At 45.0% G+C, this 14727-nt stretch overlaps 1 protein-coding gene across 5 annotated transcripts in view; it reads left to right on the forward strand.

Moving 5' to 3' along the window:
• The window catches only part of DOCK11 (dedicator of cytokinesis 11), a 90394-nt gene that overhangs the window by 62744 nt on the left and 12923 nt on the right, over positions 1-14727 (forward strand). For all 5 annotated transcript variants that reach the window (XM_076346896.1, XM_076346902.1, XM_076346898.1 and 2 more), the window contains 9 exons: positions 189-331; positions 986-1101; positions 2945-3082; positions 8162-8344; positions 9028-9141; positions 10866-11081; positions 11163-11220; positions 12677-12783; positions 13777-13899. In XM_076346896.1, coding sequence (XP_076203011.1) covers positions 189-331; positions 986-1101; positions 2945-3082; positions 8162-8344; positions 9028-9141; positions 10866-11081; positions 11163-11220; positions 12677-12783; positions 13777-13899 — 1198 coding nt within the window. The remainder of the gene's footprint in view (positions 1-188; positions 332-985; positions 1102-2944; positions 3083-8161; positions 8345-9027; positions 9142-10865; positions 11082-11162; positions 11221-12676; positions 12784-13776; positions 13900-14727) is intronic.

Below are 14727 nucleotides of genomic sequence, written 5' to 3' on the forward strand. Positions count from 1 at the left end.
TTAGCTCTAGGGCCATCTGGTGCAGGCAAGACCAGGGTAGCCTGGCCAGTCCCGCTGGGATTGTCTGGGATAAACCAGATTAGTGCGTTGGAGTGAGGCCAGGTCTCTGTCCTGGTGCCTCATGTAATCCTGTAGTGATGTGGCCACAGCTGCTCATCCAAACCCGCAGTCTTTACTTCCCCTTGCAGAGTGCACGATGCCTGGTTATCCAAGCACACGGGAGCCGACAGGAAATCCCAGACAATGCCGGCGCTCCGCAGCAGAGCTGGGGGGATGCAGGTGCGGCTCCAGCATCTGGGCAGCTTGGAGACCTCCTTCACGCTCAACCACAGTATGTACAGCAGAGCGAGATGGGACTGTGGAGTATTAGCCTGCTGAAAACTGCATGTAGCCATTTTCCACTTGCTGCTTGTTACTTCAGGATATTCAAACTCCACAGAATTACAGTGGTCACCGCTCCTCCCTGCAACATTCCTAGATTGGTGGGGGTGGCATTTAAGCCAGCCCCTTAAAAATCACCCCTGGGACTTCCGTGGCTTTTTCCTCTCGCCTGTCTCAGCTCAACTCCTTGGCTGAGCGCGTGTGCAGACGACACCTTGGTTTGGGTAGTGAGCAGGGCAAGCAGGAGAGCTGCCCTGCGCAGAGACCTGGGCTGGGATCTGCCCTAAGCCTCTCCACGTGGGTGAGTTTTGCCCCATTGAAGCACCTTGCCGTTTCCCCTCTGCGGATACAACTTGGACACCTCATTCTCTGGCTTTAAAGACAGTGAGATTAAGGGGAAATAACTGAGGTTGTTTTTCTCGGTTGGCATCAGGCTGAGGCAGCTTCTATGAATGGAGCTGGCAAATTCAGCGTCTTGCTATTCTTACCTCATCTCCCAACCCAGTGAAGTGCAAGGGGAGAACCTTATCTATGTCAGCATTTAGATCCTGTGGGAGCTGGAGTGTTGAACACTGTTTCCTCCCGATTTGCTTTCTGTCCACAGATGCAGGCACCTCAGAAGCAGATATTGTGCACCAGGCATTACTGGAGGGCAATATTGCCACCGAAGTGTGCCTGACAGTCCTGGACACCATCTCTTTTTTCACTCAGAGTTTCAAGGTCAGCATTGAAATCAAAAGTATTGTAGAAAAGTGTGCTGTATTTCTGTATGCGTGTTGATTTTGGTGATCCATTCTCCTAGAGTGGCAGATTATGGAAGGCTTTACAAAAGCAAATAATTTGCAGCTTGTTTATTTTCCAAAATGCTGTGTTTCATGAGGTCTCAGAGTAATTATGCACTTATGCAATTTTGCAATTTCTTCAAAATGGCAAGACCAGATAAAATTACATGGACGTTATACCATGGGTGTAGGCATGACAAAAATAGAATAAGAGGAAATGTACATCATACAGAAAGGAGGGACTAGAGGAAAGAGAAATGAAGGTCTAGCATTCTTAGAACAGTCACTGTTTTCTACCATAAATTGCCTAGAAGCGAGGCCCAGATGTCTTTGAATCGCTGTACATGAATGTCTCTGGGGCTGAAGCATTCCAGCTGTGGTTACCAGTTCAGATAGGACCAGTACCACTGGTAGAAGTCTTCTCCTCCATATAGTGATTCACACTTCCAGCAGTCATTGCCATCTACAAGAATCAAAGCCTCTGTGGTGAAGTGAACCCCAGGCTGGCAGCAAAATACTGAAATACTCTTCCAGAAAAGCTCTTCCTCAAAGTGTGGTTGGAGGAATCCTGCTCATAGCAATGTGTCTTGCATAATGTCACAACAACTCCGGATTTTAGAGTAAGCACAATTAAGATTTCCTTTTTAGAAGTATCGAACAACATGAAGAGAAAGGTCATCATATCTTCTGTTTCATATCCTTTGCTCTTTTTTGTTACAGAGCAAAAAAGCCATCCAGGTGCATATGTTAAACTACTCCTTAGGAGTTTGTCAACAAGCAGAATGATTTAGATGCAAGAGTTAAAACTTGCTTGACTTTCTCAGTTGCCTCTTTTTGAATATGGCTGAACCACAAAACAATGTGATTTTCAAACCACAGGATAGACTGGATTCCCTTCCGCTTTAATGGACTTCTGCTTTGCTTTTATGGTCATACAGTGTTACCGCACAGAAGTGTGCTCTGTACTACAGTAAAAGTGCTGATGCTGTTCTTACTGACAGAGTAAATGAGTTCAGTTAAAAAGTATGGATCCTAAACTTACCCTGCTACAAGATATGTATGGGATGTCAAAAGACAAACCTGAGCCAGCCCAAGGATTGCTTGGGCTGGCAATGAGATAGGGACTATTGATCTCCTATCAATATGGGACATCCACATCCTTGCTGGGTGGCCACTGCGCACCAGGCTTCCTGCACAGCAGCTGCAAGGATGACAGCAGGCACAGGCAAGATAACTCTGACACCAACCTGTATTAATCATCTCCAAGTAATTCCATTTTGCCATATCTCCAGAAGGTGCAAACTGTCAAAACTTTGCAGGAGACAAGGGAAGTATACTGACTTACTGCAGCTACGAATCTGTCCGGTGAAAAGATGTGATTGTCTTCCCCCCCCCCCCTCTTTTGGGCTGCAAATGAAACACTTGTCAAGACAAATAAAAAGAAATGGAAAAAACGGTGTGGTAGTTGTGTTGGTAACAGCCTGTTTTATTTAAAATAACTCTGGGTGACTGGTGAAAGTTGTACAGATTATTGTGCTAGGTTTTGGATTTAGTGATGCAAAAGTAATAAAATATTTTTTTTTTCTCTGCTATAAAAATAGCCTCTGACCAACTAGTGTAAGTTTGTACTGGTTGTCACATTTATTGGTTATATTTTTACTGAAGGCCCTGCTCCTTATCTGGCTTAAGAATTGATGTGATTAATTATGCAAAATTATCTCTGTCATTTCCAGCTTCAGGCACAACACCTCTGCAAAATAAATTCTCTCGTTGCTTTCCAGACCCAGCTTTTAAGCAACGATGGCCACAATCCACTCATGAAGAAGGTTTTTGATATTCATCTGGCTTTTCTCAAAAACGGGCAGTCAGAAGCAGCTCTTAAGCACGTGTTCGCCTCTCTGAGAGCTTTCATTAGCAAGGTATGTAATACATGACTCTAAAGGTGCAGGAGAATTTATATAGGTATGACAGAAGAGACCAGTACGCTTAAACTGCTGTTAAACTGATATTTTGTGCTGTTTGGAGATGTGTTTTAGAAAACAACTTCTTCACTGATTTAAAAACCAGCCCAGTTAAGTTATCTATTTCAACAATTATTTATTATTTGTTGGATATCAGGAAACAAAAGGAGAAATCGTGAGGAATTCCCTATCTTGCCTTGGTCACAAAACTTCTGCTAAAGATTAGTATCTGTTCGACCAAAAGCTGGTGCTTCTTGAATCTTTGCCCCAAACTGTCAATATTGCTGACAATGCTATTGCTTGAATAATACTTGTACTGACAAACTGCTCCTCTCCGGCTGCGTTTGAAAGAGGATAGTGCTTGCTGAACCTCTTGCTACACTTTTCTGAGCCCTGGTATGCAGTGAGGCTGTTTAATCCCCTGAGCTCAAGCAGCATCAAAGCCACAGCTAACCACATAAGAGCAGTGACTGATGCCATTGCTGACATTTCCCTTCATGCTTGTCAAAACCTGCCACTTTTCATAAGTACATGTTCGAGACCAGATGTACGTGCAAACTCCATTCCTTCCAAGCTGCACGGTTATCGTAAATTCAAAATGAATTAAAACCTCTCAAATCACTTGAATGCAACACTTCATTAATGAGGGAAATCCATGTGGTGTGAGATTGCAGCCAGGCAGACCATGGTATGTGAATGATATGCAGCAAAGTGTTACTTCCAAAGGAGGTCTTGCACTAGTTGCCGAGCAAAGTTTGATCAAAGAAGGAGACTGCTAAACTGTTTTTCAAAGGTGGAAAATGTCTGTGCTATGTACATTTTACTATAACCCCACAGCAAAGCTAAGAGCTAGTATGAGTATGTCTAGGGCTGAATTTTGGTTGTCCTAAGCAAACACGTGAGAAGCAGAAAATGCAGAATTCTTGCTAGCTACCTGTCTGGCTCCAGACAGCGTGGTCTCCTACGAGATGTTTTTCCATGGCGCTTCTTAAAGCCTGCTAGATTGGCAATTGGCATTGGCAGGAATCACTCAGTTTTTCTACAGGGCCCAACACATGTTTATTGCTCTACCTTTCTTTTGAGTTTTCTGCTTGCCTGTGATCTGCTTAGCCTTGAGATCCATCCTGCTGCAGATCTGCACGCACCCCACTCAGACACAGTCTGTCTGCACATCTCTTCCCCTTACTAGTTGAAAGTTTGTTTAGCCAGAAATACTTGTTTTGTGCCTATAGCAAATAAAAGACCTTCCTTGCCTCCCTGGCAAATTTTCTGTGTTTGTATAAATGCGAAGCCAAACCTGCACACCTGCTCACCGTCAGCCTTCAAAACCTGGAGGCCTTCAGGGGTTCCACGCTCGCTTTCTAAAATGCTGATTACAGCAACACAGGCTGTGTTCTTGGCTGCTGCAAGGATGGGCAGTGGGGTCGTTTTCTTGGATTTATACCAGCCTGAATCCACGCTGAATTTGGCATCATGGGTCTTCAAAGATATGAAAGATTGATTTCAGTTAATTTCTCACATTTCCCCTATGACAGGACACAGTGTTGCTTCTGTAAAAGCAAGATATCAGCCCAGCAGATGGTATCTATAAGGAAGTGTTTTCTTTGCCAACTCCATAACCACATGAGTCCCAAACTTCCTTTTAAGTCCTCTGAAGGGCTTTTCTAAGGCCCAAAGTGACAATAAAATAGCCGGGGGGGTCACTGCATTTCATGACAAGTGCAAGGATGGCATGTTTTCCTGCAAGTTTGTTTTGTAATACGAAAACTGCACTGCTTTGTTTTGGGTTGTGTATCACTGTAGCTAAAAATTAGTGTTAACTTCAAGAAAACCAAAAGTGAGTTATACCTTTGATGCAGCTAGAATGGACAATTTGTGATTTTTACGGCCTTCTGTAGCTAATAATTACAATCAAAAGAATCCCCCTCTTATCAACGGTGACAGCAAATGGTTGCTGGAGGGGAAAAAACTCCTGAGATTTATTCTGCATCCCAAAATCTGTCTTAAAAATAGCTTGCTTTCTGCATTGAATCTGGTTCCTTGATAGGAAAAAAAAAAAAAAAAAGAAACCTCACAAGAAAGCAAAGAACAAACAAGTTCTATAATTGTTTGCATGTTTGGTTTTGGTTTTAGAATGAATCCTGCTTGCATGCATGTTTTCTGGGAATTTGGGAAGAAAGCTGTCTCTGTTTTACTGGCTGGGAAGAAGCAACAAAAGCTAGACTGCTCTTGCTTTTATAGTCTAGGTTTTCTTAACAACTAAATCCTTCTTTTCAGAGTAACACTTACAGATAAATACATATATACGTGCTTGGGAATGGTCTTGAAATTAAAGGTTGTGAAGGAAAACATGTACAGGGGAGAGGGGGCTGAGATAATTTGCCCTGCATTGAAGAGCAGTTCAGACACATGGATCTGAGTGTGGTGGAAACCCCATGTAGCTGCCCGCTCCGTGCCTGCCTGTCCCTCAGTGCGTTGACACTAGCAGGGCACGTTAGAGGCATCACAAATCCAGGCCCTGAAGGACTAGGGCAGCAGAGCCTTGCTCCTTTCCTGCAACAGCCGGTTTGGGAAGCTTTTCCCTGTCTGTTAGCAATTCCCCCTGACCGTGTCAAGCTGTGCTTTCTCCCCCTACTAGTGCTCTCAGGATGCAGCATCGTTACAGCCTCCCATGCAGTTGTGAAGGGCACTTGGCATGTCCTGCCTGCTGCTGCGGCTGCCCTGCCCTCACGTCCCTTTTGTGCCAAGGCCTCTCTGGGAGCTGCTCACTGTGTTGACTCCTGCTCTGGCCCTTCGTATTAGGGCTGGATCAGAAATGTGCTCCTCCAGTGCACACAGAGTCATTGCCACATGTGCTGTTTTGCAGCTCTTCCCAGCTCGTGTTCTCCTGCCAGCTGGAGAGCCGCAGGCAGCACCTGGGCAGATCTCCAGCAGGCATACACCCTTTGGTCTGCTGCCCCGAACCTGGCACCAGCAGCGATTGCATCTGCTTGGGCTTGGTGTCCAGAAGGAGCTGCGCAGGGATGCAGGTTCCCTATGAACAGGGCACAGGTTTTCCTCCAGAGCTGGTGCAGTGTGGAGAGGAGCACACAGGGAGGGATCTTGGGCTTCTTCTGGAGAAGATTCCCAGGCAAATTTTTTCTCCCTAACATTGGGTTGGAAATGTCTGAAAAGCCTCTGCAGGCAAGCAGTGGTCCCTGCTGAGAGCAAGTGCCAGCCATATCTTCTTGGGTGCCCGTGTGCTGCCTGTGCATGCCTAATCGCATGTCACTGTGGCCAGCTCTGGGCTAAACCCAGTTCAGAGCGTGACCCCATCTGGCTATGAGAGAAGGATTGCATTACAACAGGCAGCAATTACTTAATAGCTCCCTTTCCCAAGTGCACACATGATCCTCTTGGGCCTGTGTTACTATGATGTTTATTTGCTTCTTTTCTTTCTCCCTTTTTTTTTTTTGTAAATATTTTTGGCCAGAGGCAGTGAACACCAAGTATTTGGTCAGTGTCTTCATTCTGCCTTGTAACCTGTGTGGCTCGGTGTAATCCCCAACAGTGTAGTCTTGCTAGCCACAGCTCCTAGATTCCTGTTTTGAGACCCTTTCACCAGCACGCCATGGTGGCAGCCACAACAGTACCTACAAGCTTTTCTGAATCATATATACTTAATGCAAGGAGTAGAGGGCCACAGTAACAGCTCCAGGCTCTGACTTGGAGGATGTGAGTGAATACTCTGACAGTATTTACTGTCGTCTCCCATGGGGAGAAGGTAGTGGGGCAGATAAAAGTGGCTCATGGGCCACGCCCCATGAGGACCATTGGGTCTTGAATGAACTGAGGACGTCTTTCCTCTGAACAGATAAAAACCATGGTTTTCTCTGTTGCCTCTTTGTGCCAGCAAATTCTCTGGGACTGGCCCCCAGCTGCAGCACGGGGAGCAGAGTGCCGCTGTGTGATGCCCGAACAGCCTCCTCTCCCTCTGGGAGGTGTTGGCATCACCCCTCTCCAGCCAGGTCCCTGCGGTGGCTGCGGAGGTGGCTGCATGCCAGCACAAAACCCTTCCTTGTTCTGCTTCCCTGTGCCCAGCCCACTGCGACCAGGGTGGAAGGAAGAAGTGTGGTGCCCCCTCCCCACCAGCCACCGCTGGTGACCACGGCCAGATGGACACGCGCTGACGGTCCCCGCTCCGGCGAGCCCTGCATGGAGGCTGCTGCCTGCCGGGGCAGGGCACCGCTGCAGCTCTCTGCTTTTCAGGCACAGCTGAGCTTACCCCCACAGATGTGCTTGGAAGTAGGAGTTTGGTAAGGTGGTAGGCGTGGTGCGGCAGTACGGGGTGCTGGTCTTCCCCTTCTGCTTTTCTTCACCCTGCTGCAAATCTCTGAGCCCCGTGGCTAACAGAGGTAGTTCACGCTGCAGTTGGGCTTGATCCCGCTCCTCCCTGGGGCCAGCCCTGTCTGGCAAGCCAGGGCAGGTCACTGTGTATTTTAGGCTCTCTGGGACAAGCAAGTCTCTTGTTTGCCTTCCTGAGGGCAAGCATGATTTTAGGCTTTGTTGGGGGGACGTGTAGAAGTAGCTGTGTGAGTATCGCAGGTCATGTTTCCCAGCAAGGTTGGACTTCTGGGTGGGCTTTGGTGGATTTTCTGATGTCCCAGATGGCAGCCTTTGGTGGGAATGTCCATGGGATCTCTCCTCTCTGCCCCGCTGCTGGTGTTTATGGCTTTTGTAAGAACGTAAAACTTCTGTCTGTCCATTTTGGTGAGAATTTGCCAATGAACCCAAAAGTTGTTGGTGAAGGGGATAAACGGACATACACAAGCACATCCCCAAAAAGTGTGACAGCAAAGTTCACATTGCTCTAGGAAATGTGATTAAAAACAGGTCCCGAATTCATTTCCACAAATATTTTCAGGCTCAGAATGCTGGTAGTTTTATTGAGGCTGTCCAGGCTGGAGCCCAGTGTGTTGCCCCATGCCCCTGCCCAGCTGAGCCCTGTGGGTGTAATTTAGTGGTGTATTTTCTAATATTTGTATGCCTTTTTTGAAGTTTCCCTCAGCGTTTTTCAAGGGAAGGGTGAACATGTGCGCTGCCCTCTGCTACGAGATCTTGAAGTGTTGCACTTCCAAGGTGTCCTCCACAAGGAACGAAGCCTCGGCTCTTCTGTATCTCCTGATGAGAAATAACTTTGAGTTCACCAAAAGGAGAACATTTCTGAGAACGCATCTTCAGGTCAGTGACTGGGGAAAAGCTAGAGAGCAGGACGCCTCAGATTTAATGAACAGATATATCAATATGACTATGTCACCTCATATCTGCAGATGATCTTGACGTTGTTATATGGACAAAAATCCACTTGATTTCCAGGCTTTGCCTAATTCCTGTTTCCAGTGATTGGCCCAGGGCCGTTTGGGTAAAATACACTGCTGTCAAGTACTCCAAGCTGTTGAGTTTTTGAAATCACAGACACAAGATACATCTCTGCCCCAGAGGCTGGCCGGGATGGGATGGAGAGGACAGCAAGAAGAGCTGCCTTTGAGGCAGGAGAAGGGATTTTCCTGGATTTGCTTTTGCAGCATTGGTTTTTTTGAAGCAAATTTAGATACCTAGCAGGGCAGTTGAATACCGTCTGGGTTGTACTGAATCACAGAAGGTGGTAACTAATGTACAAGCAGGGATTTCTATTACGAATGTTATATTGTTGATTCTGTGAACTCGCTGTTCAGCAAAGCAGTTTGGTCCTCTGGGGAATATTTGTCCTTGTGAGACGTGACAGCAAAGCTACAACAACCACCATTGCTTACATTGTGGGAAAGATGTGATATTTTCCTATAAGCGTTTTATGTAACTAACTGTGACACTAAAACTCCTCTATTAGGGCTCGTTTAAATAAAGCCCCTACCCTGTCCCAACAGATAATAATTGCAGTGAGCCAATTAATAGCAGATGTGGCACTCAGTGGTGGGACAAGATTTCAGGACTCCTTGCTCATCATTAACAACTTTGCAAACAGTGACAGGCCTATGAAGGTAAGTTGGAGATGTTAAATCACATCATGTGCTATCAGCCATTAATGCAAGACTGGGGACGCACTCAAGGAAATCATGTTTAAGGGTAGGGCTAATGATTGGAACTATGATTTATAAGCTCATAGTGGGCTGTATTTGCTCAGTAAACAAGTATTATACCAACAGCAATAGGGCCAGCTGCACAGGCAGGTCATGCTCCATCCGTGAGGCCTCACACCAAGAGGACGGAGCTCCGCAATTCAGGTTACGCTTTGCAAAGTGTGCTGCTTGCAAGGGTGTCCAAAGAGCTTTCCAAGAACTTCCAGCTTTGAGAGGAATGACAAGGGAGGGTATGGTACTTCTGCTGCCTGAAGGTAATAATTAACAGGAATTAATTTTAATTAAATGAGTGTCAGTAATATTAAGAAAGCACTCTTTCATGGAGATTAATGGTTGTGTTTCTTTGGAAAATAATTGTCTGTCTTTGCGCTAGAATTAACAGCTTCTTCCCAACTCATTGAACAATATATCATCACTGCAGCTTGCTCCATTGCACACAGTGTAGCTGCCAAGGTAGGACAGAGGAAAATGGGAAGCATTTTTACAGTTCTGTGATTATCCTATGACCTGAAGGTGGAACGGGAACCTCAGTTAGGTGCTGAATTGTGCTATAACAAAGTTATAGTTAGGATATACCTGGCAAAAACCTCAGTTCTCTTCTGTACACAGGTGTTTATAAGGGTTTCACTGGGCCATACTTTGCTGCTCATATTTTACATCACGAGACCATCATTATATCCAGTTTATGTATTTATATAAGTGCAAGAGTACAAGAGAGATTTCAGTACACTGGAGAGGATGCCATGCACACAGAGATAGCTGGGGAGCAGGAGCCCAAGGAGAGGGAACGTGAGTCAGGCTCATCATGGAGGAGAGAAAGCTGAGGGGGGACCGAACTGCTGCTTTCCACTACCAAAAGGGAGGTTATGGAGATGAGGAGGTCAGGCTCTTCTCAGAGGTGTGGAGTGGCAGGACAAGAGGCAATGGGCACAAGTTGCTGCAAGGGAAATTCCAACTTTATTTAAAGAAAAAATTATTTCCCAAGAACATGGTGCAGCCCTGGGACAGGGCCCAGAAACGAGGTGGGATTTCTGTCCTTGGAGATTATAAAACTTGGCTGGACAAGCCCTGCTCTAACTCAACGATGGCCCTGCTCTGAGCAGGGGATCGGACTGGAGCCTGTGTTTCTTTATTTATTACATTCCTGTGGTGGGAAGCTCTACAAATGCCTTTGGTGCTTTAGGAATTGAAGAGTGACTGCATCAGAGACTAACAAGCCAGATGTTGAATGACATGAAAAATACTTCAGGCATGGTTTACGGTCCCATCCTGGGACATTCGCATGCACAGAGCACTTCTGTCTCGCTCTCACACTAGCTTCTCAGGATGCCAAAGTACCTGCCTCACTGTAGCACTGGAACAGCCTGGCATCCAGCGCATGACCAGGAGAGATTGGCCCTGTGCACGCCCAGATTGAAATGCCTCTAATTGCATATGAAATACTGTATGCTGTATGCAGTGTGAGTTCAATAAGGAAAAACTAGTCTTATCTCCTGTGTTCTCAGTGTTTTCAGATTGGCAGTAAGTGGAGTGTTGGCTAAAAGGGTAGCAACGGTCTTTTTTTGGCAAAGCCTGGACACCTTTTATTTCTGTATTTGTTTCTAATTAGATTTGTTTTGTGTCAGGCAACTGCTTTTCCTTCCGAAGTCAAAGATTTGACAAAGAGAATCCGTACAGTGCTTATGGCTACCGCTCAAATGAAAGAACATGAAAAGGATCCAGAAATGTTGATAGATCTACAGTACAGTTTAGCCAAATCTTATGCAAGTACCCCAGAGCTCCGGAAAACGTGGCTGGACAGTATGGCAAAGATACATGTAAAAAATGGAGATTTTTCAGAGGTAATTCATGTAATTAAAAACATGGTGCACAACAAGACAGATGTACAGATGACATTTTAATTTCCCCTTTGTACTTTGCAGGCAGCCATGTGTTATGTTCATGTAGCAGCCCTCGTTGCAGAGTTTCTGCACAGGAAAAGTAAGTGTGTGCTGTTTGGGAGGCACAAGGAAGATGGTGCAGTGATGGGTTTTGGGGAGACCAGAATCTTTTTAAAGACAAGTTTCTCTCGATTTGGTAAATGATTATTTTAGAAACAACCTAAAAAGGAAAAAAAATTAATGCAGTGGATAAAGCTAGAAGAAGATGAGTATTTTTTTAGGAAAAGAATCCAATTGTTCATACACAGGCATTTACTAGGCTGGCCCGCTCTGCTTAGACAGTCATGTTGGCACGTTGCTGAGTGAAATAAGAACTGACACATCATGTCTCGGTTTAAATGTTCAGTTGTATTTTACATTAGGAAATGTGCTCACAGGGGAACCCCATGTTATAAACTGGCTGTCAATATGTTCATTGGAAGTATCACTGTAGGCAGTACAGAAAACTATAGAATAAAGCAGTCAAAATTCAGTCAAAAAATGAGACTATAGCCTAACTATACAAGTATGTAAAGAATAATCAGAAAAAAAGGGAGTGTTGTGGTTTAATGCAAAACAGGAAGGAAGGACAGACTGCGTGTTCTCAAGTAACACCACTTTGCAGGTTTTCTTTTAAATATCTGTTCCACAGTTGACATATTGACCCCATTTCTCATTTCCCTGTAAGGGAGTAATTGTTGAAATGGACACTTAACATTTCAGAAAGTTAAGGCTGCATAAAAGCTGATTACATGAACTGCCTTGGCTGGAAAGGTCTTAAATGCCTTGCTCAGGGGGCTTGGAGTCCCTCCAAATTCTGTACTTTGTGTTGGCTAAGTGGGAAAATTCAGGACTTGTTTTTCTGATATGTATACACATTTCACATGGCTGCAGAGGGGAGAGTATTGAAAGTTGGCAACTCTTTCTTTGTACCCTGGAGGCTGCTTACCACAACCGCTGGTAAAGGAGAACTTCAAAAAAACATGAGGAACCAAATCCAAAGGAATATCAAGTGAATACATTGAGTTATCTCTGTCACTGGCACTCTTTACATATACGTAAGCTGGAAAGGGTTCAGAAAAGGCTTAACTACTCAAAGTTTTGGGGTACATAACTGTGCTTTCTGCTAGGAGTGTACAATCTTGTTCACTTACCATGCAGCTCTCCAGCATCCAGCAATAGCTATCTTCTTGCATCTTCTGTGCAAAGATATACCCTTGTCCTTCTCTCCTGACTTTCAGTTGGTTGCAGCCAGTTAGGTTGGTCAAAGCTGACTTCCAGATAGCTCACTGGGAAATCTGTTGTGCTTGGTGTTAGTTACGTACTAGGAATGACTCCCATGGCAAATGGCTGGGGAGGTTCTGATGTGTTCAGTCTCGTATAGCAGATCAGTAGCAAATATGGGAGTCAGGTCCCCTGCTACTTGTAGGACTTTGCTGTCAGCTTCCCTGGCCATTAAAGCATGACGCATTTGAGATATGTTACTCCACTAACCCATTTGCTTTTGTCTGCTACAGAACTCTTCCCCAGCGGATGCACTGCCTTCAGGAAAATCACTCCCAACATTGATGAAGAAGGTGCAATGAAAGAAGATGGTGGGATGATGGATGTACATTACAGTGAGGTGAGGTGAGGTCCTGTAGTATAGACTACAGGCTATTTGATAGCTGATTAGGATTTAGTTTTAGACTTTGCTCACATGAGCTCTGACAAATTATAGTTGTGCACTGGCATCTGTAAGGAAGACTGTTCCACAGCAATTTCCCAAGAGAAATCTGCATTGAAGGATTTTCTGTGTACAATTCAGACAGGTAAAACTGGTGTAAGTTCTTTGTTCCTTTGAAAGGCTTTTCTAGCACTGAGACTGAAAAAGCTGCACCACAATCTCTGCCTGCCTTGTTATGCAAATGCTAATTCTGCCAGCACAGGGCAGTGCAGCATGGTATTTCCAAGGAGGGACAGAATGCAAGTCAAGCTCTGTCGAGTGAGAGGTCAGCTTAGGTTCCGCTTGAGTTAGGGCTGTGCTGCAGGACACCACATTAGCAGAACAATCCAGAAACCATAGCAGGGCACTGGGGAAGTGGGTAGATCCTCCCGTGAGTCATAAAGTCTCACAATTACTTCTGCACCATCCCTGTACAACTGTGTTGGGTGGGCCACGTGGCTGAGTGAGGTGGCCCTGCAGCCCAGCTGCCCAGTTGCCCATTCATCAAGACTAGGCTTGAGGATCCTTAGCATCGCATCCCACTCCTATTGCACACATGTTCCTTGGAAGTGTTTCTTAGACACATACCTCGGACTTCCAGTGCTGTCATCTGCATACCCTCCCAGAGTTTTGGCATTCTCCTGGGGAGGTAGCTAAATAACCAAGACATACTTGCTGGCTACTGTGCTAGTGATTTATTAAGAATGAATGAACTTTTAAAAAATAACTCGTCCTTTTTTCTTTATTTTTTTCCCCAAAATTTAGAATACCTTTGGAAAGGCCAGGAACACACAGGGTTTAAACTTATGTAACTGTGGCTACTTATACTGGGACCTGTTAAAGCATCTGAAGTTAAAATGGTTTTCTCTTCTAACTTTTACTGTTAACACCACCATTTGGTTTCTCTCGTAGGAAGTCCTGGTGGAGCTGCTGGAACAATGTGTAGATGGCCTGTGGAAAGCAGAGCGTTATGAAACAATTTCTGAAGTTTCCAAACTGATCATTCCTATCTATGAAAAGCGGCGTGAATTTGAGGTAGGTATTTTGAACTAGTTTGCATACGTCAGGTAATATTCTAGAAAACTAAGAAAAAAACAGGAGGCTTTTTTATTTTTGAAGTTATGAGTTAATGAATTGGTGTCAGTAAAGCACACACTGTGCTTCATTTCTGGTCATTAAACAAATCAGTGAAAGCAATGGTCTGGAGGGTAATTATTAAAGCTAAAGACACGGAAGACTCATATCTAGTGAATAATTCCCAACTTCCTTCCCCTAAAATAAAACTGTCATCATCCCATATGCTCATGAAAGCCAGATTCTTTTTGAGACTTGAGCATTTTAAGGGTTAAAAACAGGGTGAGAACTGTTCAAAGAAAGGACTAGATCTGCAGGTAGTTCAGTGGCAAGTGGAGAGGAAGGAAGGAAGCTGTTACCAGCCCTCTGCCTTGCTCCTTCCCAACACCCGCTGTGACCCGTGCTTTGGTGGGGCTGTTGCTCAACTGCTGAATAGCGCTCCTCTTTCCCTCCCTCTCCCATGACCCCCTCCACATCAGAACAACATCCAACTATGTAATTGAAGCTAGGGGAAGCCTTGATCTATTTTTTCATCATAAAGCTGTTTTTAATAAAAAAAGAATTTCTGGGTAAAATACTGCAAGCTCCTCTACCCTCAGTCAGGGAACATGCTGAGACAGTAGGCTCAGCCTTCTCTCTAAGGATAGTGGTGGTGTTGCAGTCTGTGTACCTTTCAGACCTGAAGCTAAGCATGTGATTAAGACTGAGGTTTTTCAAAGAAAACCACATGAGTTCAACCTTTAGAAATTCAAGTTTGAATTCTCCAAAGGCTCGTGTTCACATATCTCA

Source organism: Aptenodytes patagonicus, chromosome 9 (genome assembly GCF_965638725.1).
Source record: "Aptenodytes patagonicus chromosome 9, bAptPat1.pri.cur, whole genome shotgun sequence".
In the NCBI taxonomy this organism is placed as follows: Eukaryota; Metazoa; Chordata; class Aves; order Sphenisciformes; family Spheniscidae; genus Aptenodytes; species Aptenodytes patagonicus.